The sequence below is a fragment of the Molossus molossus genome, unplaced genomic scaffold (assembly GCF_014108415.1).
Source record: "Molossus molossus isolate mMolMol1 unplaced genomic scaffold, mMolMol1.p scaffold_m16_p_4, whole genome shotgun sequence".
NCBI classification, from domain to species: Eukaryota; Metazoa; Chordata; class Mammalia; order Chiroptera; family Molossidae; genus Molossus; species Molossus molossus.
The window spans coordinates 91,700,427-91,728,401 of record NW_023425377.1 but is presented as its reverse complement, the minus strand read 5'-3'; the positions used below and the strand labels follow the sequence as shown (position 1 = coordinate 91,728,401).

General features: G+C 44.1%; 1 protein-coding gene across 1 annotated transcript in view; it reads right to left on the bottom strand.

Annotated features, from left to right (window-relative positions):
• The window catches only part of SH3RF1 (SH3 domain containing ring finger 1), a 166,165-nt gene extending 138,471 nt beyond the window's left edge, over positions 1 to 27,694 (bottom strand). The window contains exons 1-2 of the mRNA XM_036240139.1: positions 27,658 to 27,694; positions 25,669 to 26,155 (exon numbers count right to left, since the gene is read on the bottom strand). Coding sequence (XP_036096032.1) covers positions 25,669 to 26,061 — 393 coding nt within the window. The 5' untranslated portion in view covers positions 26,062 to 26,155; positions 27,658 to 27,694. The remainder of the gene's footprint in view (positions 1 to 25,668; positions 26,156 to 27,657) is intronic.
• Between the last annotated feature and the right edge of the window lie 281 nt (positions 27,695 to 27,975).

Genomic DNA, 27,975 nt, shown 5'->3' with positions numbered 1-27,975 from the left:
CTACTGAAATGTCAGTTGGACAACTAGACCCAGTAGCGTGGTTACTGAAATATACTCTGCTCTAAGGACATAGGAGCTACTCCCACCGATAAGGCCCCGTTATTCACGGCAAACCCGTTGCTGCGTGCTTCCCTGGCCTATACAGCCAAGGTCCCTAAGTCTACTGACCAGGTAAACAACAGAAGCCATCGCATCAAAACTGCTTTTAAAAATATGAGATTAGCCCTGGCCGGTTTGGCTCAGCTGTTGTAGCGTCGGCCTGCGGACAAGGGAGTCCCAGGTTCAATTTCAGCCATGGGCATGCACCTTTGTTGTGGTTCGTCCCCAGCCCCAGCTGGGGTTGTGCGGGTGGCAATCAATCGATGTGTCTCTCTCACATCAATGTTTCTCTCTCTCTCACTCTTTCTCTCTCTCTCTCTCCCCCTCCCACTGTGTCTGAAGATAAATGTAAAAATATCCTCAGGTGAGGATTAAAAATAAATAAATATGAGATAAAGCCTGGCCAGTGTGGCTCAGTTGGTTGAGCGTCATCCCATGCACCAAGAGGTCACCGGTTCTATTCCTGGTCAGGGCACATGCCCAGGTTGTGGGCTCCATCCCCAGGAGGGGACATGCGGGAGGCAGCCAATCAATGTTTCCCTCTCTCTCTTCCCCTCTCCCTCCTCCCGGTCTCTAGAATCAATAAAAACATTAAAAATAATAATAATAAGATAAAACCCTGGTTGGTTTGGCTCAGCGATTAGAACATCGGCTCGTGGACCAATGAGTCATGGGTTCGATTCCAGTCAAGGGCACGTACCTCAGTTGCGATTCGTCCCCGGCCCTGGTCGGGTCATGCAGGAGGCAACCAGTGAATGTGTCTCTCTCACATCAATGTTTCTCTCTGTCTCTCTCTCTCCCTCCCTGCCACTCTATTTGATAATAAGTAGAAAAATATCCTTGGGTGAGGAATAAAAAAATAATAAGAAGAAGATAAAGTTTCAGGTCATTTGAATTTCAGGTCATTCATACTTTGAATAAAATTGGAAGATTATATATATGAACAATAAAGCCTATGTGCCCAAAATATTACAAATGGGATCCTTTGATGTGAAGAAAGGGATTTGAGTCTTAATCGAATATTTTTCTACTTCAATTAGAATGCATTTTTAATAGGAGTAAAAATTATAACACTTAATGATTCTCTGCCACTGTCCCCAAAGGGGAAATACTCTGCCTACACCATTCAAATCATTAATCTGATATATGACTTAATCACAACATAAAAGTTCTTTCCACGAAAACTTTACTTCCCACACAGACAAGCACCTAAATAATCTTTTCCTGTCAGCGATGTATTCAGGATGAAATACCATTTTTCCAAAATGATACCCAGAGGAGAGAGAGATCTGAAACATTAAAGTCATATGTCTCAATAGCTAAGATTTGCACTTAAATTTTGGAAGTGTTTTCCCTTAAATATTAGTGGGCATAGGACATTATTCAAAATACAGATTCCTGTGTCCTAGCCCCAAGAAATCAAAATCAGTGGGTGTAAGGTGAGACTGGGAATCTGCATTTTTTAATAAGCAACCTGGTGTGTCTGATGCAGGTGATCCTGAAAAACAGCCCTCAGGGAGGAGAATTCATTTCCATTATAGCTGTTGAGTCTTCAAGCCCCTTCTCCCAACTCCATGATTTGTTTTTTTTTCATTTGACACTTTCTAAACAATCCCTAGTTGGATTAGTGTTTTTCAAGAAAACATTTGAAATGTAATTTTCACTGCAACTACGGAATAACAATAACACCAAAAGGCGAGGCATGGAAGCCACAGGAAGGGAAAGTTGAAAAGCTTTCTTGCTCTAAGGGCTCCGTGGAAATTAGAACTGGATGGGATCTTGATCATTCTAAGCTAATTTTCTCCTTTTAAACTTTAAACAATATTTTAAGCACTCCCATGACTATTAATTTTGTTATCTACATTCTCCAGTTATCTCAGTCTCGCTACAAAGCAAGATGATGCCTGAAATTTCAATCAGTCTCAACAGACTCTTGCCCTGGGTTTTCAAAGAGTCTTGCTTGCCTTTTCTGCGTCTCCCTGTTTGAACACTTTGGAATCAGAATTCTTTATTTGATCCATTTATTTCATTATTTTCTGAAAGAGGACTTAGAACCTCCTGGAAATTCCCACCCAACCGCAAATGTGATTTGTTGCACTGACGACAGTAAACTTATATTTTTAAATCACAAATTCAGATTTTCACTTAAATAACTACAGACGCGGCAAGCTACCCTGGAGTTGCCAAAGTCAATATGTTAAGTCTGTCTCTAGGACAACAGACTAAAGAGCAGTAAATGAGGTTTTGAACTGCATTCCTGTTCATTTCTGATTTAGCAACAGGCTTCTACATGCTCCCATTATGCTCTGGCCATCCTTCTGTCTGATGTCAAAATTACATGGAGTGACTTTGGGGGGGTTGTTCTACTACTTTTTCTTTTTTAAGACACACTGTTTCCATTTTTCTTGCTGTTTCCACACATATCACTTTTCTCTAATTTTCACTATCACTCATTACATGTGCTGCCCTATACACACACACCACCTACAGATGCCTCATCACCATTTAAAAATTTTTCTATGTGAACTGTGAGCTGTGAGTATTCAGTGGCTTAATTAGAAACCTGTAGACCCCTCCACACAATGGACCAGTGCTGATTCAGTAAGTACTTCCTGCTGCTTTTGTAAAAGTTCTTCTCAATTTTTTTTTAAAGTCACTAGACAGATGATTTCTTTCTACAAATTCTAGAGTTTTACAATAGATCTTTTTCGTAGACTCAAGAATACAATATACTGCCAATGCCAGAATGTCAGTCGAAATTCTCCTGGACAATAAGTGAATAATATTTTGTTCATCCTCACCCAAGGATATTTTTTCCTTTGATTTTTAGAGAGAGTGGAAGGGAGGGAGGGGAAGAGAGAGAAAGAAACATCACATGTGACCCAAGGGCCAGGGACTGAACCTGCAACCCTTCAGTGAGTGGGCCGATGCTCTAACCACCGAGCATGCCAGCCAGAGCAATGCATTACTCATTTAAATTCATCTAACTATAACCAGCATTACTCGAAGGGAAAAGACACAAAATCCAGTGTCCAAACTAAGCAAAATGCATGTAGGAATACTGAAGATAAACTGGTATGTGAAGAATGTCTTAAAAAATAATACATAAGACAGAATAATGTTGGTTTTTTTTTTTGAGTGGCGCATATTTAACTAAAACACAATGACAACCCCACAGTGCTAAACTTTTCTAAACTTAGTGTTTTCCAGTACTGTTGTTATACTCTGTCAATTCCTTTAACATCTTTACATTATTCTATTATTTAATGTTTTAGTAATAAGAAACAAAAAGGGTGGTCTATGAGGCTCTGTGTGAAAAAGGTACTTAAGGTACCAAAAATGGGAGTTACCTAGTTCTTAGTAAAGGTTACGCAAAACACAGTCACATATTTATACAGAGCATCTGACACACAGAGGAAAACACCCGTATCTGTAAGCAGATACTCTGCGATGGTGATAACATGACTGGCATCAAACACCTGCTAAAATACCACATTGCCTTTTGCTGTAATACAAACCAAACTCCTAAACTGGTCTCGAGTAGAAAAAAATGTGCTTATGTATACTGTAACAAGAAGAGTAGTTGTTTCAAAGATACAAGAAAGGATGAAGTTCTCAGATACAACTTGAACTTTGCCAGCTGTCAGGGTAACTAACCTCAGAGAAGGAAATACAATGAAATAAAAGATGTGCCTCTGTCACCTCTGCACAGATCCTCAGCTTGAAGTGTGTGTCTGTGGATGTGATGTGAACAGAAGGCCCTAATGAGTGTGCCTACTGGTCACGGCACAGGCCACACTGACCAGTAATTTACATATTCCAATGTCCATGTTTCAAATCTCCATCCAGGTTTGTCTATGGCTCACATAAATCCACCGATGAAGAAGGCTTGTGTTCTTATACCAGGAGCAGCAAAAACAGTCCAGAAAGCAAAGCTCCACCTGGCCTAACATCACTAGCTACCTCTCCTCAAGCTCCCGCTCTGGCGGGAGAAAACCTGCATGGAGACACCACAAAATCCAGGATAAATATAACAACGATAGTAAATTTCAGTTTTCTGTTACAAAAAAAAATTGGTTAGAAATACAGTAAATGCAGTGGAAAGAAAAAGCAAAACTGCTGCGGTAGGTCGGAAATAAAGACTGTAGTCGTGTAACTGCAGGATATCCTATAAAATGAAAATGTAATTTATAAATCATTTTTAATGCTACAGAAACCAAAGGAAGGGCAATAGGGGAGTATTTGTACAAGACCACCTTCAACAGATTCTTCCCATAAAACAATCTACCGAAGAGAAAAATGGTCACATTAGTTTTTAATGAAAGACCGGGAAAACATCTCTGTTCATTCACCTGTACAAATAGCAATTGCTTATGTTGGAAAGGAAAGCACAGTTCTGTCAGGGGTGTCCCATCTATTGTAAGTTGTACCAACTGTCCACCTGCTGCGTGTAAAATGACTTCAGAAGCCCAGGTGACACTTTTACCTGGCCCCTCCACCTTGCCTGCCACCGAGTCTCCCATGCTAATATGTGTCAGGCAAGGTGTTACTTAGTCCTGTTTTACTGGGCAACTCAAATTATTTTACAACGTTCACAAGAGGACTCAGCTATCGTTTTCTCCAAAATGAAACATAAGAAATATTTTATAGACAGTGCATCAGCTTTCCAAAAATAAGACTTAAAAGGGGTGAGGGGAACATACATTTCCCCCAGCATATCTTAATCGGTCCATCTAGGTATGTGTGTGGGTATTATCTCTGAAATATCAGGCTGAGCTGGGGCAGGGCGCAATCCTGCTCCCCGGTGCATTCTGTCACTTTGTTCTGCTCCAAAGACACTGACGAGGTCATGCTTAATGGCCAAAATATTCACTACTGCCTCAAGGAGAAAGTAGAAAAGATAGGCAGGCCTGAGGGTGTGATTATCTATTTAAGCATGCAACTGTATTTTAAACATAATTAGACTAATTGCCTCCCAATCTTCACTGATGTATCTGCACACACAATTAATTAGAACGGATTTTAAAAGCCCTGTTTGGAATCCTTTGTTCCCCACTTCCACAAATCAAATTACCAAGGAACAAATTTCATTTTCAACTTTTATTTTAAGAGAGAGGCAAATTTACATTACCTGGTCTGACCCTCTAATGTGAGTTATTCAACTAGCCATTATTTTACTCTGAAACTAAAAGCCAAGTCACATTTTTTTTCATCGATAAAATAATTCCTGATAAATATGATGATCTCACAAGGCTGTTGTAGGAGACATTAAATAATCTCATAGCTCTTCATTTAAAAAAGGGAGGTGGTAGGAGATAAAGTTCTGTTTTGCAGAAAAATTAGGAAAGTATACTCTTCGAGCTGCCTTTTACTATGTGCTTTATTCTCTATTGGTTTTTCTACCGTGAATCCAATGTAGTTAAGGAATTAAACAGGGGGCACTAGGGACTGTTTAACAGAGTAAGGCCTGATGTGCTCATTGGGGAAAAGGTGGTGACTGAAAACAAAAGCTCAGACTCTGAAACTGGAGCTGGGGCTTGGGGGGGGGGGGGGGTTAGCAGGGAGAGAGGAAAAGAGGCAAACAAAACATGAAAAGGGGCAGGGAGAAAAAGCAAGCCTGATAGGTTTACGGAGACTGCTGAGGATGAACAGGGGAGGCAGTCCAACTAGTTCAGGGACCTTTTCCCAAATAAATATTTACCGAGTGGATGAATGGTGGCCAGTGTCCACAGGGACCTCACAGGTGTGTACCTGATCCAGAGGACAGAAATTAACCTGTGAGAAGTGAGGGGAGCCACAGAGTGAACCCACAGGCCTGGTGCTGTGAGGGGTGAGGTGGGAGCTGGAGCGTGGAGAACAGGCAGCTAGGTGGCCAGCTCCAGGCCACCATGACAGTGTGCCTGAGCTCTGACCCTGGGTTCGCGAGGAAGGTTGGAATCCCCAAGGGGAAGAAAGTGGTGTCACCTGACAAAGAATAGTAACACATAAGCAGGGGAGAACCGCAGTCTTGTCCTGGGGCCGGAGAGAATAGAGTTACCTAACTGAAGACAACACAGGGGCTTTTGCTCCCAGTCTGAGGGGGTATCATGACATTCCTGTAGATGGCGGAAACTCTGTAGCTGCCAGTGGGAACAGAACTAGGAAAGGGAAACGCCCACGTGGAAAGTCCTGTTTCCCAACGCGGAGCTGGGTTGGAACAGCTCAGCGACTGTCTATGATGATTCAGATGCTGACACCATGAGTTTCTGCAGCTTGAATTCCATGCCTACTTACAGTGACCTTGCAGAACTGCCCATAATAGTTTTTGGAGATTCCCCATTAGGGGTTAGAGAAAACACCCTCTAGTTCTAGGTGGAAAGCAGACCAAGTGCCAGTACACGGTAAAGCGCAGAATTACCTGTCAGTAAATTCCATTGTTGGACACACAGAGGGCAACAATGGGGATAGAGGGTTTTCAGCAAGCTGTGACTCCGAGTCGATAAGCTCAAGAAAAGGCGTGCAGACTTAAGGACAGTCATTGGTGACACACACATGAGACTGCTGTCATGTGTATGAGCACCTACAGGGACAGTGAAATGAATCCCGCTTGCAATGTACGCAGCCAGGACTAGATCAGACAAAGGAAATTCATTCCTGACATTCATCAACAGGCTCAGGACACTCAACAGAACCCACCCACAATTCAGCTGTATTATTCTGCAAAGGAAAAATAAGGATATCTGAAGGCTAATTTGAATCCACACTACCTCCTATGAGGAAATATGCTCAAGTCACGACACAGCCGAGATTAATAGGTGTTTCCACCCACTTCTTAAACAGTTTTAGGTACAGAAAACAATGTCACTTCCCAAGAATGTGTTCAGCATAGGATTTTGCAGAAATATATGCAAAAGACTGTGTTCCTTTCCACGCTCTCATTATTCGGTGTTCTGGGTAGCTTTAAAAGTCTGAGGACTGCAATACACCGACACAGTCAGTGATAAAGGGTAGGTATTCATTTCCGAAAGCTAAATACAGAGATACTGCTGCAGTCTGAAATCATGTTGCTCATCTCCTGGGTTGAAAAAAAAAAAAAGGCTCATGGCAAGATTATTTTCTTTAAATCACTCCACATTTATCTTCATAAAACAAAACAACACAAAATGAATCGCCATACGAGCATGTGTGACACTTTAATTCTCTCCTATAAAAGTTCTCCGTTCCAACCTAAACATCTGAATGATTAACAATCACTTTTCTATTTGCCACGTTTTTCAACATGAGGTTGGCAGAGCAACTGAGACCAGCATACAGCAAGTAATCCTCACTCACTGATTTGTGCATTGAACAAACTCTTATTGAAGACCTACTGCGCACCAGGCGGTGAGTGTTCTCACTGCTGAGGATACAGGCAGGAATAAGCTTAGTCAAAGTCCTAGACCTCACAAAGGTTCCTGTCTCAGCAAGGGGGGGGGGGGGTGAGGGAGTAGACAAATGAATATACAGTTTTAAATGGACATAAGTGCTACAAAGAAAAATAAAGCAAACCAGCTGGTGTAGCTCAGTGGTTTAGCATTGACCCATGCACCAAGAGGTCGCCGGTTCGATTCCTGATCAGGGCACATGCCCAGGTTGTGAGCCTGATCCCCAGTAGGGGGTGTGCAGGAGGCAGCCAATCAATGTTCTCTCTCATCCATGTTTCTATCTCCCTTCCTCTCTCTCTAAAATCAATAAAGAAAAAAATAAAAACTTTTTTTAAAGAAAAGAAAAATAAAGCAGCGCAAGCCAGGAAGACAGACAGTAGAGGGAGGTTTTTTTTGGATACAGTGGTCAGAGAAGACCCTTCAAGGGAAGTGACCTGTGAGAAAAGATCAAAGTGAAGCAAAAGTGCGAAACCTGGGTGAGGAAGACCTTCCTTTGCGGTAAGGCAAAGAGCAGGTGTTAAGGCCCCAGGCCATGGTGGTTTGCCGAAGAGCAAGACCTGTGTGGCTGGAGCAAAATATACAATGAGCTTAAGGTAAGCCTGAGGAAAAGGCATGGCTTGGTTATACTGCTTCGGTCTCACAGACCCTTGTATAGTTTTGATCCAGAGAGTGTCATGTCACACTCACTGAGATGCAAGGCAAGGACTCTAGGCAACACAGGTGGGATGGGAAGATTAGTTAGGAAACTATTTCAGCAGTGAGAGCTTAACCTGATACTCTAAATACTTTCACTCTTTAGATTTTGTAGGGGTAGGGAGCTACTTCTTAAATTTACTTCTATCTAAAGATACAGACATAAAGACATGTACACATTCTATACACAGATACCCTCTCAGTGACTTTATTAGTCTGAATAACTGAAAACTTGTTTCACATCATCTCAGTCAAGCAGCCTTAAAATCATGCACAAAAGATGACCATCCTCCTCGCTTTTATTACAACGACATGAAAGTCATGTAGGAGTGAATAGTTCTTTTGTCCTTAAACAGACTATCTGAAAAACAGAAGCATACTGTCTTTTATTGTCAATTCATGGCTCACAAAGCCTCCGAGGTTGGCTTTTGTCCTTCAAAAGCTTTTAATTGACAGGTACGTTTAAGCCTTATTTTACAGACTGTGAGAAATGGAATGTACTGGGAGCGGCCCACATCTCCCTTTTCTGAAAGGAAAAAGATAGCAATAGTGCAGTGACCTCACCTAGAAGGAATGCACCAGTGACATGGAACAAAGGTGGCTTCCTTCACGAGGAAACACAATCTGTTGCAGAAAACTACTTCATTACTTTTGAATGATTTAAGTGAGGCTGCACAGTCTACCAGAAACAGTTCCAGTCTTTAATCTGTATTTATTGTATTAGCAAACCTGTTAGTGATATCATTCTTGGTTCAACCCTTACCAAAACAGCCTAGCATAGTCATTAATCAAAACTCCGTGTGATTGTTCAGATTACCTTTGATCATGTATGTTTGTGCCCCATAAGTGTATGTATCAAGTGGAGACTATAAATGAAAACTGTCTACACGGGTAGGGACTCTGGTATGCTGTCCAGAGACTCAAGAACCACATGAGACGTGGTAGGTAAAGGCAGCTAGTTTCATGTTGCACTTGGTATATAAAAGGCCTGCATTTTCCCATTTGAGGGCATGCTGAGCTTTTCAGCTTATGAAATGTATCATAGCATCCTTTTACAAACAGTGACATCAATGCAAAAGAAATTCTTTGAGAACAGAATCAATTCACCCATGGCTAACCTAGACGCAACAAACAGAATTTACTAAAACATTTCTTGACTCTCAAGATCACCAAACAATTTGTTACATGTTTTCCCCCAAGCTCAGGTAGTTGGTAGTTTACTGTCTTGAATCAGACATACATCATTCCATAGGATCAGCTCATAAAATGATTTCATGACCATTTCAAAGTGATTTTGCTGAACAAATTAAAACTGCTACTGTTTCCATTCTAAAGGTATCGATAGCTATGATCTAATTACTCCCAACTTTGCAAATTGTTAATCTAGTACATGGCTGCCAAGAATTAGCAACTCTGCTTACTTGTCAGATAACACTCAACTCACATGGAAAACTGATATTAAGTATCAAACTGAAAATCAAACAGTGACATTTTGGCCTCCATCTATCTTGAACCCATCCATTTGGTCCTTTTGTTTAATATGCCCCTGTGCCTGGTAACAGTGCCAAAAAATGGTGATCTTTCAGCCCAGGCACAGAGAAGAAACGTATACTGAACAAATGCTACATGCATTCTTTCAATACAGATCACTGAACTTAGGCATATTAAATAAATCCCACATTGGCCTACAACCCCCAGTTACAGAGGGGACGGATAGATGAGAACATGGCTGCAGTTAAACAAAGAAATGACACTAGCTAGTTGTTAATGATGAGTACTCCCTGCCCAGATGCGGACCTCACTAAATTGGAAGGAGAAAAAAGCCACCCGCGGGCGCTGAGAAATTTACGTATCAGGTCAATGTGAAAAGTAAATGCCTCTCAGTCCAGGATATAAAGAAAGCTAAGGTCACAAAGAAGAAACTTAAATAACCTAGCAACACACGCACATTTACATATAAATATTCACATAGCATTGCCACTCCTTCCACACAAAGCTCTTTTCATTCATAACATACCAAGAAACCACAGCGTGACATATTTCTAAAGTTACCAAGTCCTCCTAACGCCCTGCTCCTGGAGATACGCCATTCTCCTTCATCTATAATGAAATGTTAGGTAGATCTAGCGTGACTTATTGCAGGTATCACATAGCTTAGTCTCTTGAGAGTTGATAATAACTCCAGGTATATCTATGCATTATACTTAAATATCTGATACATTAACAATCACAGAGAATCAGCCTGCACAGGTATCTGAACCACAGAGCTGGGGGCCTTGTAGGGTTTGATATCATAGCTGGCTGGTTTATGATTTGAGAATTGGAAAGAGTCCCTTGGGGATCATTTATTCTTCTAATTACCCTTTTCTTCCCGCTCTCCTTTTCATTCTCAAGAATTTTAATTTAGTTGTGAATGTGCGTGTTGCCTCTCCCGGGATTCAGAATGGGAAGGTGTTATTGCTAACCACATCATTACCTGTGCTCCCTACCATCCACAGGATTACCTGACACAGAATTACTTCGTATATAAATAATCTGCATCAAAACAGAAGCCATCATCACACGTAACACTTTCCTTCCAAAGGTGATTTGCAAGCAAAGACATCACAAGGTGTTTGGTAAAGATCAACATGCACCCTAGTAACTCCCTTTCGTTTTCCTCGGTGTCAGAATGATGATGTGCCTGGGGGATAGGAGAAAAGAGATCCCATGTTTTACCTTTTATAAGGCTTCTGATTAAATTCAGCAGGACATTCTTTCTAATAAACTAGGAAAACATGATTTCTAGACCACCATGGTGGGTGCAACGCAAACGTTCCGAGGGCCACCCTCAAGAGAACTGTTATTCAGGATCCAATTACAGCTAAGTTTCAAGAGGGCTTACCCAGCCTTTGGGTAATACTTTCATTGCTGACTTAAATAATGGGAAATGAATATCACTAAGCACACCAAAAATATACGTGTGGCTTGGTACTCTCTCTTATGAAGATGAGTGTGTCCAAATGGACCTTGGCATGCTGGAATGTGAACAATCTATCAGTCCCATCAAGATGTATTTACTGAATGAAAAACAACTACTTTTTCAACTGTAAAGAACAGAAAAGAGGCATGAAGCACAAAGAGTTCCGGCTCTCAAGTTACTTATCACTTGGGAGACAAAACTAACCACAGATGATTAGAGAACAGTCAAACACCAAGTGGGGGAAGAGGCTACGTAAAAACAAATGTAACAAACAAGTTACATATGTGTTTAAAATCAAGCATTCCTATAATTACAAATATCTATTAAAGCAACAGCATTTTGGATTGACATTTTTCAGTTCCTGTTGATAGCTGCAAATTGCCGACACCACCACAGGATGACAGAAACAGCAGGGGGCAGTTTAATTAGGATGGCAGTAAAAACTAAGGGCTCAAATTAAAAAATGGGAGCAAACCAAACTGATATACGTAAAAGACAAAAATCTGAGGGTCGAGGCCAAGCCTGAGTGAACAGTGCAGTTGAGTTATTTTTAAAGGTACAGAAGATCGGGTTTAAAACGAGCAGCCTGCTCAGGGGGGGTCACAGGATAGCCCTTCCACAGAAGGAACTTTATTACCTGGCTGAGAGCTATTTTGGACCTGAACCTGAGCAAGACCAGCAGAAGTTGGAGAGCCTCCAAAGGAGAGAGACTAAAATGATTAAAATGTTAGGAAATGGGTCCTAAGAGGATGTGTAAAGGAAACACAGTTATTTAGGCCAGATAAAGATGGCCAGGGAGGAGGGTACAGCCTGCAAGGTTATGAAGGACTGTGCACAGGGGAGCGCTCCTTCCCCATTAAGGACGGGATGAGAGGAATGTGATTAAATGGCAAGGACGGGGATTTGTATTTGATACAAAAAAAAAAAAAAAAAAAGAACTTCCTGGCTATGAAGATTGCAAGGCACTGGAATAAGTCACCAACAAGGTTTTGAAATGCTCTTTTCATGAGACTTTTTTTTTTAAGACATCTTCAGAGAATGTTCACTCCGTGTCCTTTCCTACCCTACAAAATCAGGAAGTGAATATTTTAACTATAAATAGAAGCTCTATTAAAAAAGAAACATACAAACGTATTGAAAGTTGGAGCACAGCACAGCTCTTCCCTGTAGCTACATCCCCAAAATCCATCAGGAAGTTATCAGTTACAGAAATGCACTTATTTTGCCAAAGGTTGTTCTAGCCACATTTAAAAAAAAAAAAAACAGTTGCTCTAGATAGGAGATAGAAAAATAATCAAAACATGGATAAACTGACCAGTAACGTCTATTTAAGGAACATAATCTTGATGCTATAGGAGGATGGGTGGGAGAGGGTGACAGGGGCATGAAAAATCAGCCACAAAGAACACGAACGCACACACGCGCGCACACACGTATATCCAACAGTGGTATCAAAAGACCCATGTGAGGCCCTGGCCAGTTTGGCTCAGCGGTGAGAGCGTTGGCCCACAGACTAAAGAGTCCCAGGGTTCGATTCCGGTCAAGGGCACGTACCTCAGTTTCGGTTCGTCCCTGGCCTTAGTCGGGGTCGTGTGGGAGGCAACCAGTCAATGTGTTCCTCTCACGTCGATGTTTCTCTCCCTCTCTCCCATTCTATCTGAAGGTAAAACAGAAAAATATCCTCGGGTGAAAATTTTAAAAAAGACCCATGTGAGGGCATATTAATCTTTGCTAACACTAATTTTAAAAAGTTAAAACTGCACTACAGTGCACACCCAGTTTCCCTGACAGAAGGCTTAGGGACCTATCTTTTTTCACTACTAGGCCAAAGAACAAAGTCAAAGGATTGCATTTAAAAATATCTGAGCTATTATTTTCCACACATCATCAAAAGAAAAGAAAAGAGAGGCAATGAAACTAGTCACAGATGGTCTAATAGATAACTGATGCTGCTGGCTGGGCCTCTTACCCCAGGATGTGGAAACACAAAGAGGTGTAAGGGACAATGGTGTTCACCATCCCCTTTCACAGGTGAGACCCAGAGAACCAGAGTCACACTACAGGTACAGGTAGAACCAGGACAAACCACATATTCAGTAACATTGTTTGTAGTCACTCACTGAACAGCGTGTGTACCTGAAGTTCAAGTGGGCTGTCTGAAACAGAACCAAGTGTCCTATGGCATTAACATTATAAATGCCGACTGATTACATGATCAGACCGCGCCCGCCCACATGTGTGCCCTCACACACACAGGTTTTATTTTACAACACAACGGATATATGGTACTAAAAGTTCTAGTACCCAGGAAGAGAGAAAACGAGGTACTGACATTTACTGAGCACCTACTAGGTCCTGGGCACGTAAACTCTCTTATCTCACGTAATCCTCACAATCCTGGAAAGCAGATTGTCATCATTTTACAAATTAAGAAATTAGACTGAGGAAATAACATGCCCAAGCGCCACACAGATAAGAAGAAATAGAAGAAGGCTGGCCTGATGCTAAAATCCCCTGCCTTTTCTACCACATCCCATTTTCGCTCCAGCAAAACCACAAAGCGCACAGAAAGAGCATTCAGAGGAAGAAATCAATTCCCCTCACTTCCCCTGCACATTTTTGAAAGAGCTTCTGTATTCTTTGGCATCCTCCCCACACTTGATGAAGCCTTCTTCTATATCCTGGGCTCGCTCCCACTGCCCTCAGCTAGGGTAACCACATGGCCCTGTTTGCCCCAGGCAGTCCCACTGACTTCTGTTGACTCTGCAAAATTATCAACATCATCCCTTTTCTCTTGCAAAAGTGTTCCAGTGTAGGGGATAAATTACATGGTCACCCCACCTAGGCCCCCTCACTTCCCCTATGCAGGCCTGCCTGACCCCAAAGAAGCTCAGTTTCTTCGATCCCTCCTTTTCAGCATAAACATCCTGTCCATCAGAGTAGGCAAGGCATTCTCAAGTCAGCAAGAATGGGAAAAGCTATGCGAGAGATAAACCCCATACCCTCCCAAAGAGCAGAACATTTTAGTATGTGGACATTCAACCTCTGAGTGCTGGAATTTCAGGCAGTGTGACTTTACATGAAGGTCATGTTCAGGCACAACAAAGGTAGGTCATTCCAGGACAAAAGGCCCCCCAAGCAAACAGGCCCGACTTGGAGCTCTCCTTGCTTTTCTGGTCTGCTTCTCCTCTAGGTGCCCAGATTCGTCAGCAGTTCATGTGCAGGTTCATGTGGCAGGCACAGTGTGGGCTTCTAAGGGGACATTAGAGCAGACACCAGTGCCCATGGGTGACTGTGAGGGACACATTCATCTCACAACACCGAGAGGATATTCAGACACCAATCTCAGTTTGCTCTCAACGTTCACTATCAAAGTTGGCCTTTGCTAGGGTAATTATTTCCAAAATGTCAGGGCTGCAAAGGGACTCAGATATCAGACAAGGCCTCATTTTATAAAGGAGGAAACCAGAGCCTGTGGAGGAGAAATCACTGGCTCAAAGTCACAAAGGCAAGACGGGAAACTAGGCCTCCCATCATTCTTGCCACCGTACAGGTGATCCTCAGTTTCCACACGCCATACATTTTCATACTCCTATGTGGAGCCCCAGTGCTCTCTGGTGCCGGACCTGGGCTATCTTGGAATATGTCAGCATTTCAAGCTGTCATGTGACGGTGTCTTTCAACCAACACTTCACATTCAACAATATCACTGTCTTTGTTCAACAGAATCGAGGCTTTCAATACCTTCTGGTATTCTGGACAGGTTTTATAAAATAAGAAAAAATAATAAGAAAAAATGAACATGATAATACTAGCACATACTATTATGTGCTATGAAATACATAATACTGAATGAAAATAATTAGGCCTACCAAAAATGGAAAAAATATTTTGCCTCATGGACTTAAGCACTTCAGTGGTGCTTACTATGGGAAAAGAAAGTAAAAACACATGAAATGCTGGAAATAATTTATCCAAGAGTGTGCTTAAAAGACAAATTTAACCAAGGGGGGGGGGACGGAAATGGAGAGATCTGCTAACTAATGGCCATTTTGAATAAGCTGAGCAAAACAAAAATTTAAGGTTTGAAACTTAATTTTATTACATACGTTAATGTTTAATTTATGCATTTAACATGTTAAAGAACTTTTAAAGTTCTTGAGAGATCTTTAAAAACTAAGCAGTTCCATAATTAGGAGTGTTATAAGAACGGAATCTCCTTATAACAAATCAAAAGTGCAACTTCCAAATATCAGTGCCCACACACGCTTCCAGGAACCTTCCACAAACGCCAGGGCTATTTGCACCCCACACTGATATTCTTATCCTATTACTACTGTACTATTTGAGGGGGTACCTCACATAAATTAAAACTAGACATGGAGAATCCTGTAGTAAACTTTAATTTCCTTTCTGTATAATTAGTCTGTGCTTAGGTTCACTCACTACACTTTCACATAATGAAAATTCACTCCTGTTCATTCATCACTGAATTATAAAGAGTGAACAAGACAGTGTCTCGGAAGGATTTCTTTTCTTACAGAAAATAGTTTAAGAACTGTATTCTTTCCTTAGGCAAACAGAAAAATGTTTATACTCGACAGTCCTCGCCTTTCTGCACTATATTTAATGTAACTTAAAATGGATTAAAACTGCTCCCTTTCCCCAGGTTTCACAATGCACATAATCTACTCCCCTGAGGTCGACCCTTGCGATGGCGCCTCCGTTCCCTTCTCAGCTACCCCGGAAGAGCCCGCTCACACATCTGTGCTTACACCGGCTGTGTTTACAGCCACCATATGTCCCATTCATGAAGCAAGTGCTGCCATCCTCTCCACCAAGGCACTGGCTGGCACATACACCGCCAAGGACTGCAGGCTCACAAAAGGTGGAGGGGTCAGAATCTTCCTTTTTAAGGTTACTACTTTCAAAAGTCTCTGAAATTAGCCCTGCTGGTGTGGGTCAGTGGTTGAACGTGGTCGACCCATGCACCAAGAGGTCACCAGTTCGATTCCCGCTCGGGGCACATGCCCAAGTTGTGGGCTAAATCCCCAGTGGGGGGCATGCAGGAGGCGGTCAATAGATGTTCCCTCTCATCGATGTTTCTATCTCTCTCTCCCTCTCCCTCTAAAATCAATAAAGAGCCCTGGCCAGTTTTGCTCAGCGGTTAGAGCGTCGGCCTATGGTCCGGAGAGACCTGGGTTCGGTTCCCGCTAAGGGCACATACCTCGGTTGCAGTTTGTCCCCGGCCCTGGTTGGGTCGTGTGGGTGGCAACCACTCGATGTGTCCCTTTCACGTCGATGTTTCTATCTTTCTCCCTCCCACTCCATCTGAACAAACTATCAAAAAATGTCCTTGGGTGAGGATAAAAAATATAAATAAATAAAATAAAATCATAAAGAAAAAAAATTTAAAAAAAAAAGAAGTCTCTGAAATTAAAAAAGAAGCCCTGGCCGGTTTGGCTCAGCGGTTAGAGCGTTTACCTGTGGACCAGAGAGTCCCAGGTTTGATTCCCGCTAAGGGCACATACCTTGGTTGCAGTTTGTCCCCGGCCCTAGTTGGGTCACGTGGTTGGCAACCACTCGATGTGTCTCTCTCACCTCTCTCTCTCTCTCTCTCTCTCTCTCTCTCCCCCCTCCCTCCCTCCCTCCCTCCCTCCCTCTCTCCCTCCTGCTCTATCTGAAGATAGATGAAAAAAAAAATGTCCTCAGGTGAGGATTAAAAAAAAAAAGGAGGAGAGGGACAAGGAGGGGGGGAGATACACACACTCTCTATGGTGAAAGCTTTGGCAGAGGGAAGGGGCGAAGCTCCGCAGTGAGGGAGCCCTGCCGGCAGGGCCGTGTCCGGGTGGTACTGCTATCACAGGTGCGCCTCACTGCACTACGCGCATGACCTGCTCCACTGCTCGGATCCTCGTGAAGAACCCTGCTACAGTGAACTGCAAAGTCCTGTACTTGCCTTTTGACCTTAGGTGAAAAAAAAAAGCCTTGTCGTGCATTGTCTCAGGCTTGCTTAGGCCACGTGAAGGCAGTGGCCTGGAGCGGGCGGGTTGCTGAGCAGAGTGAGTGACGGGTGGGAAAGCAGGCACCCTTCCTGGCGGAGGGGGAGAGCTCCGGCATGGAGGCGGCGAAGAGGAGCCAGGGGCTCTGGGCTGGTGAGCAGAAGAACCCAGGCAACAGGAAAGGACCCCCAGATTGCCCCTACTTGCATGCCTTTTTTTGGTACCTGTTTTTATTCGTCCTCTTCAAGAGCCCAGAGACTACATACGGGGCGAAAAAGAGCAATTTGGGAAAGCAATTCAAGGAAGGAAAATGGAACAGCATGAGCCCCGCTGTCCCTCTCCCCCTTTCTTTTCTCCGATTTCTCCCATCCTCCCCGCCTTGGTCACTTGGAAAATGCACACCACAGGTGCAAGAGAAGGCACTGCAAGGTGAAGGCAGGTGGGGAAGTGAACAACAGAGGTTCCACAGAGGGGAGGGGGGCGTGGGACCTCAGGACGGAACCCGGAGACCCAGAGGCGGCACAGTTCACGGAGCAGCAGAGCAGCAGGAACCTCAAACTAAAGCAAAACTAGATTTTTCTCTCATTTTCCTCTCTTTTCCTGCCCAGCCAGCAACAATAAAACAATCTGTCCCCTTCCCTTCCTCTCCTTCAGCCACCGAGAAATAAGACAGGGTTCAGGGAACAGTGACATAAATGGGGAAATAGGGAAACCCCCAGGGGTAGCCAAAGAGAATGTACACTCATCAGACTGCTGCTCACAGGTAAGGAATTGAAATAACTGAGCTCACCCCCACCCTGTGTTGCGCTATATCCAAACATTACATCCATTTTGTGATCTTTCATATTTCTTTTCAATTACCTTGGTTCTTGTCATCCCAAACAGAAATGATATATTCCTTTCTGAGGGAGACTGATAATTTGAATGATAATTCTACCACAAATAATACATCCATTTACACTGAGTTTGTAAATTTCAAAATGTTTGCACATCAATTCTTGCCTTTACCATGAGGCAACCTATAAACAAGGACAGGGTTAAGCCTACTTTAGAGATTGTGAGGAAACAGCACAGAGAAAGGGGCGAAGTACACATCAGTTGTTGAGCTCATATAGCTAAAGACCCCTACGGGGGGATCAGAACTCACATCCCTCATTCACTCATTAGTTCACTCATCGTTTATTCATACATTCATTCATTCATACATTCACTCGCACCCACATTCATTCATATACGTTCATTCACTCACTCATTCATGCATTCACACACATTCATTCATTCACACATTCATTCATTCATTCATACATGCATACATTCACTCACTCATGTGTTCATTCATACATTCATTCATTCTGTTACAGGTTGAATTGAATCCTCCAAGGAGACAAGTTCAAGTCTGAACTCCCAGTATCTATGAATGTGGTCTTATTTGGAAACAGGGTCTACCAGATGGAGTCAGGTTAAGATGAGACTGTATTAGTTTAGGGTGAGCCCTAATCCATGACTGGTGTCCTCCGAAGAGGAAAATGTGGACTCATAGACACACGGGACAGAGATTGGAGTAATGCAACTACAAGGCAAAGAACACCAAGGTTGACCGGGAACCCCCAGACGCTAGGACGCAGCAGGAAGGAGTCTCCCCTGAGAGCTTCAGAGAGGGCATGGCTCTGCCAGCACCTTGATGTCAGACTCCTGGCCCCCAGAACTGGGAGAGAATGACCTGTTGTCCTAAGCCACCCAACGAATGGTACTTTGTTATGGCAGCCTTAAGAAACAAGTAAGCACAATTCATCCCACAAACCTCTTTTGAGTATGTGTATGTGCTGACACCACAAAGGTTCTGATCAGTCACAGCGACACCAGACTCAGCCAGCCTTGTCCCTGCGTGGAGCTTAGGCACCTACGGTTCCGCATTTTTCGGCCAAAAAATGATGCTGCACAGCTGGTTGGTGGCAGTGTGGGAACCAGAGGCCACAACTTCTGACCTCCAAACCACGCTCCTCTCATACACCAAACAAAAGGAGGCCTGGCCTTGGCTGGTTTGGCTCAGCGGTTGGAGCATGGACCTGTGGACCAAGGAGTCGCAGGTTCGATTCCGGTCAAGGACACGTGAAAAAAAAAAGGAGGTCTGGTTTTCTAGTCTACGGTCACTGTAAAGGAACTCCACTTGACCGCTTTTTATCAGGAAAATAATGCAGCAAGGACCGTGGAAAGAACGTCCATCAGCTTCCCTCGCAGCAAGCAGCAGGAGGACCCAGGAGGACAGTCACCTCTCGAGGAGAGTGGGGGGAAGCGAAGCAAACACTGGAGCAGACAGGCCGAGGGCAGAATCCTATGCCCATCACTTACCTGCCAGGGGATCTTATCAAGTTATTCATCCATTCCATGTGCATAAAATGAGAATGGTCATACACGTGCCTTCTTGTAGAACAACGGAAGTAGACTTGGAAAGCTATGAAAGCTGTACCATTCACTAGAAAACCTCAAATTGCAGAATAGCATGTGTAGTGTGCTCCTATTTCTTTTCATTTTTTTGTTTGTTAATCCTCACCTGAGGACATTTTTACACTGATGTTTAGATAGAGTGGAAGGGAGGGAGGAAGGGAAAAAGAGAGAAACATCGGTGTGAGAGAGACACATCAATAGGTTGCCTCCTGCATGACCCCAACCGAGGCCGGGGAATCAAACCCGCAACCCAGGCATGTGCCCTTCACCAGGAATTGAACCCAAGACCCTTTAGTCCGTGGGCCAACACTCTTAACCGCTGAGCCAAACCAGCTAGGGCTCTATTAATTTCTTTTCCTGAAGAAAAGAACACCTCCTCACAGTGGTCACCACTAGAGACTGGAAATACGTAGATTAGAAGCTTTGATTTCTCCTTTACATCCCTTTCCACCATTAAACTTCTTATAATGAGCGTGTATTACCTTTAATGTTTAAAATACAGAGAGCCCTGGCCAGTTTGGCTCAGTGGTTAAGAGTGTCAGCTGGTGGACCAAAGAGTCGCAGGTTTGATTCTGGTCAAAGGCACGTGCCTCAGTTGCGGTTCGATCCCAGCCCTGGTCAGGGTCATACAGGAGGCAACCAATCAATGTGTCTTTCTCACATGGATGTTTCTCTCTCTCTGTCTCTCTCCCTGCCTTCCTTCCACTCCTTCTAAAAAAATCAATGGGAAAATGTCCTCAGGTGGGGATTAACAAAAAAAACAAACAAAAAAATCTTTAAGCATTTTGTTTTCTAATACCCAGTAAGCGTGCACCACAGACTCCCTCCCTGACCCCTGCCTGCCTTCCACAGCATTCCGAACCCCAGCCTGGAGCTTTGGGCCCGACTTGGGAATAAATTAAAGGTCAGGGATGAAGTAGACGTGAGGACTGCAACAGGGGTCAAGGATGACATAATAAATAAGAGGTAAAAAAATGTAACACTTACTGCTTGACCAAACAAAAAAAACCCACCTTTTTTTACATTTTAACTCTGTCATTAGGAAATATCCAAATGTCTCTCTCATCTAAACCACATGAGAAGTCTTGCTTGGGTGCACTATGGGTTATTACAGGGCCCCGTCCCTGCCTGTGCGAAGACATCAATTCCTTGGCCAGTGTTTGGACTGAACCTTCCCCACCAGGGGAGCACGTCCTGCTGTGTCCCTGTCCACTCCATCCCACGGTGACCCCATCCACCCTTTGACAAGACACTTAATCCCGAACCTCATGATAGAGACTGTTCCCACAGCCTATCCCATACTTCGGTGTTTCACTATGTGCTGCCTTATTTGCTGTTTCTTGGATGTTTTTCCTCCCCTACAAGTGAACTTTTTCAAGAGAAACATGCATTAGTGCCACCTGTGTCCTAGGACAGAGTACAGCCCAGAATGGAGCCTGAAAGAAACACTCCACAGATGCTTGGGCACTGACTGGAGGTCAAAGATGCCCCTGGGCACCTCGGAGCCAGACTAGCTCTCCCCGGCCTCGCTGGAGTCACACACTGCGGTCTCGCCTTTCTCCTCCCCCTTTCCTTCCAGTCTCTTTCTGCCACCTTCCCTGGGTGATGCCTCACGCGGACTCCACTATGTCCAATGAAGCACCCTCTCTAGACTCTACTTACAGAAGAACTTGGGAGCGATAACAGTGTTAGTACTTCTCTTCTCCCGGCATTTCCTTCCCTCTCCTTCAAAACTTGTGGTGAATCTGATGTCTTGCCTCATAAAACCTCCCGTCTATTTTATAAAACTCTGCCAGGCCACTTGGGCATCTGAGGGGGTGAGTAGGGACTGAACGACTCCTCCAAGTGATTGTACCTCAGGAATAAAGAGCAGGTCCAGGGGAAAACCAGGACTGAAGGGACTGGCGGTGGGCAAGAGGCCACTCGAAGGGGTGACCTTTAGGAACACATCCCCACTAGTGTATTACTTCGCTGGGGCTGCCGTAACCGGGTACCACAGATTGGCTGGCTTTAGCAACGAACATTTATCTCCTCGGTTCTGGAGGCTAGAAGTCTAAGATGAAGGTGTCGGCGGGGGGGGGGTTCTTCTGAAGGCCTCTCTCCTTGGCTTGTAGATGATCCTCTTCTCCGTGTCTCCTCACCTAGTCCCCCCTCTGTGTCTCCCTGTCTCCTCATCGCCTCTTCTACTAAGGATACCAGTCATATTGTGGATTAGGCCCCACACATATAGACTCATTTTACCTTCACCTCTTTAAAGGTGCTAACCCCAAACACAGCCACATTCTGAGCCACTGGGAGATAGGACTTCAAGTTATGAATTTGGGGGGGGAGGATAATTCAGCCAATAAGTCAGCAATAAGGAGAGGGAGAGAAAGGGGGTGTGCGTGTGACCATAGAGAAACTGAAGCGTACTCGGCACCTGCAGAGGGGAGGAAATCTCACCTGAGTCCCCCATATCCAGCACGCCCTACCTTTCCCGTCTGTCTGTCCATGTTTAGACAGCAGGCTCCGTTTTTGTTCTGAAGCCTGTGCTCAGCTCTGTCCCAGTGATCTGATTCCAAATGCAGAGCACTTATTGTTTTACAACTCGTCTGGCCCTGAACCCCATGTGGCCCAGTGGTGGCTCTTGATGCCTTGCACACCGCTGCACTGGAGGCCTCGTCTTAGGTCACCATCTTTGTCCCTTGCTTAGTTCACACTCACCTCCCGTCGGTTCTTTCTGGGAGCCAAGCCCTGTCCTGCTGTCGGTCAGGGCCTTTGGAATATCTTCCCCTCTGCCCCTTTTACTGCCCACCCCCATCTAAGCTAATATCATTTCACCCTGTAGACCTCAGCTCAAATGTCTTTTCTTCAAGGAAGTTTTTGAGACACCCTCCACCCCACCCACACACAAAGACAATTTACCCTCACATTTAGCACAGGGCCTTCTCCTTCCCTCTCCCCTAGCTCTCTATAACACTTATCACGTTTAATTACCTACTGGCATCGTTCCTGTTATCAATGGGTCTCTCCTTCAAGAGGGACACATTCTCGTAAATTCATTAGCAGAATCTGTATCTAGTTTGTCCATCATTATCTATCCAGTAGCCAGGGCAGTGTCTGGAACCTATCAGTGCTCAATAAATATTCGTTAGACAAAAGGAACAATAAGTGATGTGTAAATTAGTATAAATCAATGGTTGTGTGATCTATTTCTGCTGAATAAACTCACTTTGAGGCAGAGGCTGTGTGAAATCATTACATCATAATACCGAGATAGGTAGACGCATGCACGGATATAGGTCCTGAATGATGGGACCATACACAGAAAGCAGAAATGTAATATCCTATTAGGTCTAATTCTACAGAAATCACTTACATAGACATGTCTCCCATATCTCACTTTGTATATATACATAAAATCTATCTTCTGCAGGTATTTTTTAGTCCATTAAACAGATTATCTGTAGTCACCCCCTCCCTGTGGCTCATTCCACTGCTTGCCTTTGGCTTAACACCAACAGCAATTCTTTACTTGGGGTGAAGAACTGACGGATTCCCTTGGTGACTCCAATCCAACACTTTTTCATTTTCTCCTTCATATGAGACAGGAAACACTAAAATTCTGGGAACAAGATGTGTGTCACACATTGGAAATGTTCGTATCTGCTGATAACACTCCATCTACCTCGGCTAAACACATGAGGAAGCCACATGGTCACAATCTAACGGATCATAGAACATAACTAATAAACTGAAGCAACATTCCACATGTTATCACTTTCAGCTTTGTGCAACATGTGGAAACAGGCTCGTGGGCCGCTTGGTCGTGTCAGAACATCTAAGGGAAGAGGATGCACGTTTGGTATTTATTACGGTCACTCACCTCAGGGAAGTGTCCAAAGGGGTGCATTACCACCTCCACATGTCTGTACCCTACAAGTTTCTTTTTAAAGGCGTATTTTCGGAGATGTTTTTACCTTTCAGATGCTTGGACTGTTTGTGTAGCCCTGGTTGTTTTGAATACTTGGAAATAAAAAGTACTGATGAGAAATTTTAGACTAGGGAAAAAAACCATTCCTTTTATAAGTACTGCAGCATTTGCTGTAACTCAGATAACTGAGAAACTTGGTTGTTTCATCCACCACTCTCTGTTCCACCCCCAAATAAATAGATATTACTTCCTATTTATCTAAGTTATAAGGCTTAAGTTCAGTTGCCCTGCTTGATCATTTTTCTCATGCTAAAGAAGAAATATGGAAATAAATAAGGAAAGTCATATAAGTCAGAAAAATAATACTAACATCATCAAAATTTCACAAAAATTGACCAAAGAAAAGTGAGACTCAATTTTGGGAGTTTAGCCGTTCAAACAAATGAACATTACAGCATTACACAGTCAATTTCTGTTAAATTGAAAAAAGGAAAATGTTAAATTGAATGCTTGAGCCCTCTTGTTAAATTCTTCTAAATCAGTAATTAAACCTTCAATGCATTCCTCACAACAGGTAAGTCAAGGTGTCAACCACTAAGATAATTCTATTCATAGCCAGAAGCTATGCTTTCTCTAGTCTAATTAACAAGGAAACAAAATCTCCCCAAAGAAGCAAATCTACTCCCTAACTAAGCTAAACACACTGGGGTCAGGTGTCTCAGAAATGATCAACTTGATCACTGATTCTACAGTTAAAATATTAGTGAGTCCGTATCCACCAATCAAGGTAACGGTAAACTCCATTAAATAAAGGAAGTCTAAGAAAAGTGCTATAAACAAATGAATTTTACAACATGTGGGCTTCAAATATGGAAAGAAGACCTCCATAAAGCACAGTCATCATTATCTTAAAAAAAAAAGGGGGGGGGGAGTAATTAAATATGAAGCAAAAGAAATCTGATTAGCCTAGGGATGAAACTGTTTTCCTGGTAACTAAAATGCTTTGCATACTTGACATCTAGTGATGTAAATACTTGACATCATTTTAAAAGATGACTTGAGAAGGAAGGGAATAGTTCTGAGGCTGATCCTCTGCTACAGCTGTCTGATAGTCCTATCTGTGAATTTATACTACCTAATGCTGTCCCAATCGGTTGTTCCGACATTAAATACAAGAAGCCAGTTTTGTGTGTGTACGGCAAATACTTGAAAAAACATATTCTCACCCACATAACTGTTCTTTAAAAATATATTTTATCAGTTTGGCCAATTATCATCAAAATTGTTTCTTCCAACACAAATGGAATTATTTTAACGATCTGACGTCCATAATTACTTTTATTTTTACAAAGATGACAAAAGCATGTCTTATTGGTGTGCCATCACCCACAACATAAATTCGGGTTTATTCAAAATACCTTACCTTGTAGAAATTTAAGTTGCGGTAACTGTCTAAATATTTAACTTCACTTAAAATTATTTCAGCCCAAACCCAAAACCCAAAAAAAATCATTTTAATGGAATGTTTCATTTCACTGCCTGTAAAACCCAATATAAAGAGAGATTCTCTTGCTGTTTTAGCATAGTCCTAAATGACATTTTGTTGCTATAGCAACGAAACTGCTACCTGTGGCCATGATTTGTTAAAAATTCCTCCAACCAGTGAATTCTGAGCTGTGCATTCATAAAACCAATAGAATGGCTCTAAGCAACATAAAAATTAAGGCCTGACTTCCTATTATGATTTACCCACAGATATTTATAACATGTATACACAAATGTACACACACATACATAATTATGGCTCTCCCAAATCCATCAACAAGGTAAAACCATTACAAATTTCCATTTTAAAGTGGGCACAAAAAAAAGGCTGTGTCTGATTTCTTTGAATTGCTACTTGTTTCCGAAAATTTATCTTAAAAGATAACAGAGACTATCTGGAGAAAATTTAAAAACAAGACAATTTATCACATATATCCAATCTCATTCCAAAAGGGGAAAAAATATCCTGAAGCTTAATTTCCTATCTGTTACAGTAAGTGTGGCTTCTTTAGCAATAAGCTGATTTAGAAAACATCACATTAAAGAAGAAAGAAAACATGGTCATTGCCACCATAATTAAGAAAACTGCTTCTGCAGGCTACTCACCCTCACTGGGGGGCTCCAGGCTTGCACCCGTGGCTGCTGTCCACCCTGGGAGCTCTGCAGATCTTTTGAGCTACAGTTAGCCACAGAGCTGTTCTGAACTCTCAATGCATTTGTGCAGTTCGTCCCACTGCCCCCACCAGGGCCAGGCTTCCAAGGCCTCTGCTTGATACCATCCAGAAGTCTGACCAGCAGGATGTTACTTGGAAGCTCCTCAACACCCGAGCCAACAAGAGTCCTGCACTCGGGACATCTGAGTTCATTTCGGGAACCTACGATCCCCAGCAAACATCGTTTGCAAAATGTGTGCTGGCAAGGCAAAACCTTGGCCGAAGCATCAAGCCGCTCTAGACACACAGGACACTCCAGCAGATCCAACAAGGCAGATTCATCCATCTTTATCTAGTTTACTGAGGAAAAGCTTCAGAAATATTCATAGTTGTATGAAGCCCTTCAAGTGATTCATGTAACATCCATTTCAGACTGTGCTCTGGAGTAACGGGGGAGAAGGAAAAAAGACAAAAAATTACTATTGTTATCAGGAAAAAAGGTTCACAGAGGAGCCAAGAACCAAAAAGTACACAAAAGTGCTTCCTCTGAATAGTGTAGCTTTGCTTTGGAATGTGGTTCCTGAAGTCCAAAGTCAACAATTAAAAACAAAACAGGATTTTTAAAACAATTCAAAATTAATCCCTGGCGATATTTAGGAGTTCACTGTGCAGAAACAGCTATGAAGTCCTACATGGGATTCCTGCAATAAATAGGATTTATGAAATGCAATAAAGACCATAATTTCTTCAGCTCTCAAAGCGATATTAGCTGCCTTCCTAAAGTCCTCAATTCATATGAGAAGCTGAACAGGAGCGACGGAAAGTTTTCTCCACCTGAAATTACTTTTAAATCCAACAAAATTCCCCATTTTTAAAGATACTTTAGTGTTCAAGAAAAACCATGCCTCATGTGATCACTTGTGGTAAATGATCCCAATATTAAATACATATGTTTCTTCACTGGCCTTAAAAATAGAACAGTTTAATCTTGCCCAACCAAAAGGAGCTGAAGGTTGTGGCGATTCTAAAGGACACAACTAAAAATCCCCTTGAAAGCCGCTGAAATATAAAAGCAGCCTGCGGGGTAGCGGTGGACAAACTCTGAAACGGATTGCTGGACGGCCCGTCCTAATCCCATTCAGAAAATCTGGCAGAATTATCTCCGAAAGAATCTGACAATGGAATGCTGGACTGAACTGTGGGCATAACAGGAAAATGGGGCCATTCAGGAAAAAGCCTGGAAACCAGGGACTGCGCGGCTCTGCCACCAGCAGCAGCAGAAATGTAACCGTGAATGCCTAGGGGAGGGGGTGGGAAGGTTTTGCTGGGAGCGTTAACAGCTGTTCTTGACAGAGTCGGGGCGCGGGCGCCCTGGGCTGCACCCCTCTCCCACGCCGCCGGCACAGGTACTCGGGAGCCGCAGGGAGGCGCGGCGGCCGCGCGCCGCAGACACACCCCGGGGCCAGGTGTCGCCGCACCGGCAGGGGAGGGTCCCGAGCTGAGGCTGCGGCCCGGCCGGTGCCCGACTGGGGTGCTCATTCAACAGCCTCATCTCTGCCTCCCTTTGGGTCAGGCCAGGCACCAACCCCTCCAGCGGGAAGTTTTCAAGGACTTAAAAATATATTCGCAGCCTTAAGTTGCGAAAGTCAACCCCACGAAGTGCCACCAGGAAACGGCGACCACCCCGCAGAGAGGAGGCGGGAGTCCCCGGAGAGGCGCAGCCAGCGGGGCGCGGGGGGAGCTGGGCTGCGCCGGAGACCGCGGCACGGAGCGCGGGCAGCTTCCTGCCGGCAGCGGGCGCGAGGCCGCGGGCTCCGGGCCCACGGGGACCCCGGGCTGGGGGACGGAGAGCCGGAGCGGTGCGGAGGGAAGGAGAGGGGGACGCCCCGACCACCGCCTTCTCTGCCGCGGGGCTGTGCCCACGCGGGCCCCCGCGCCCTACCTCACCCTCGGCTCCTCCTCTTTGTTCGCGGCCCCGCAGCGGTGGCGGCGGCCGATGCGGATGCGGCCCCGCGGCGCTCGCGGCTCCCAGCGTCTCCGACACGGCAGCGGCAGCACCGGAGACTCCTCTCCGCCGCCCCCCTCACGCGCGCACACACACGCCGCCGCCGCCGCCGCCGCCGCCGCCTCCCACTTTCCCAGCCAAGGAGGGCGGAGGAAGCGGAGGAGGAGGAGGAGGGGGAGGCCGAGCCGCAGCCGGCGCCCGGGGCGCGAGGGGCCGCCCTGCACCACAGCGCCTCCCCCCGAGCGCCCGCCGCGC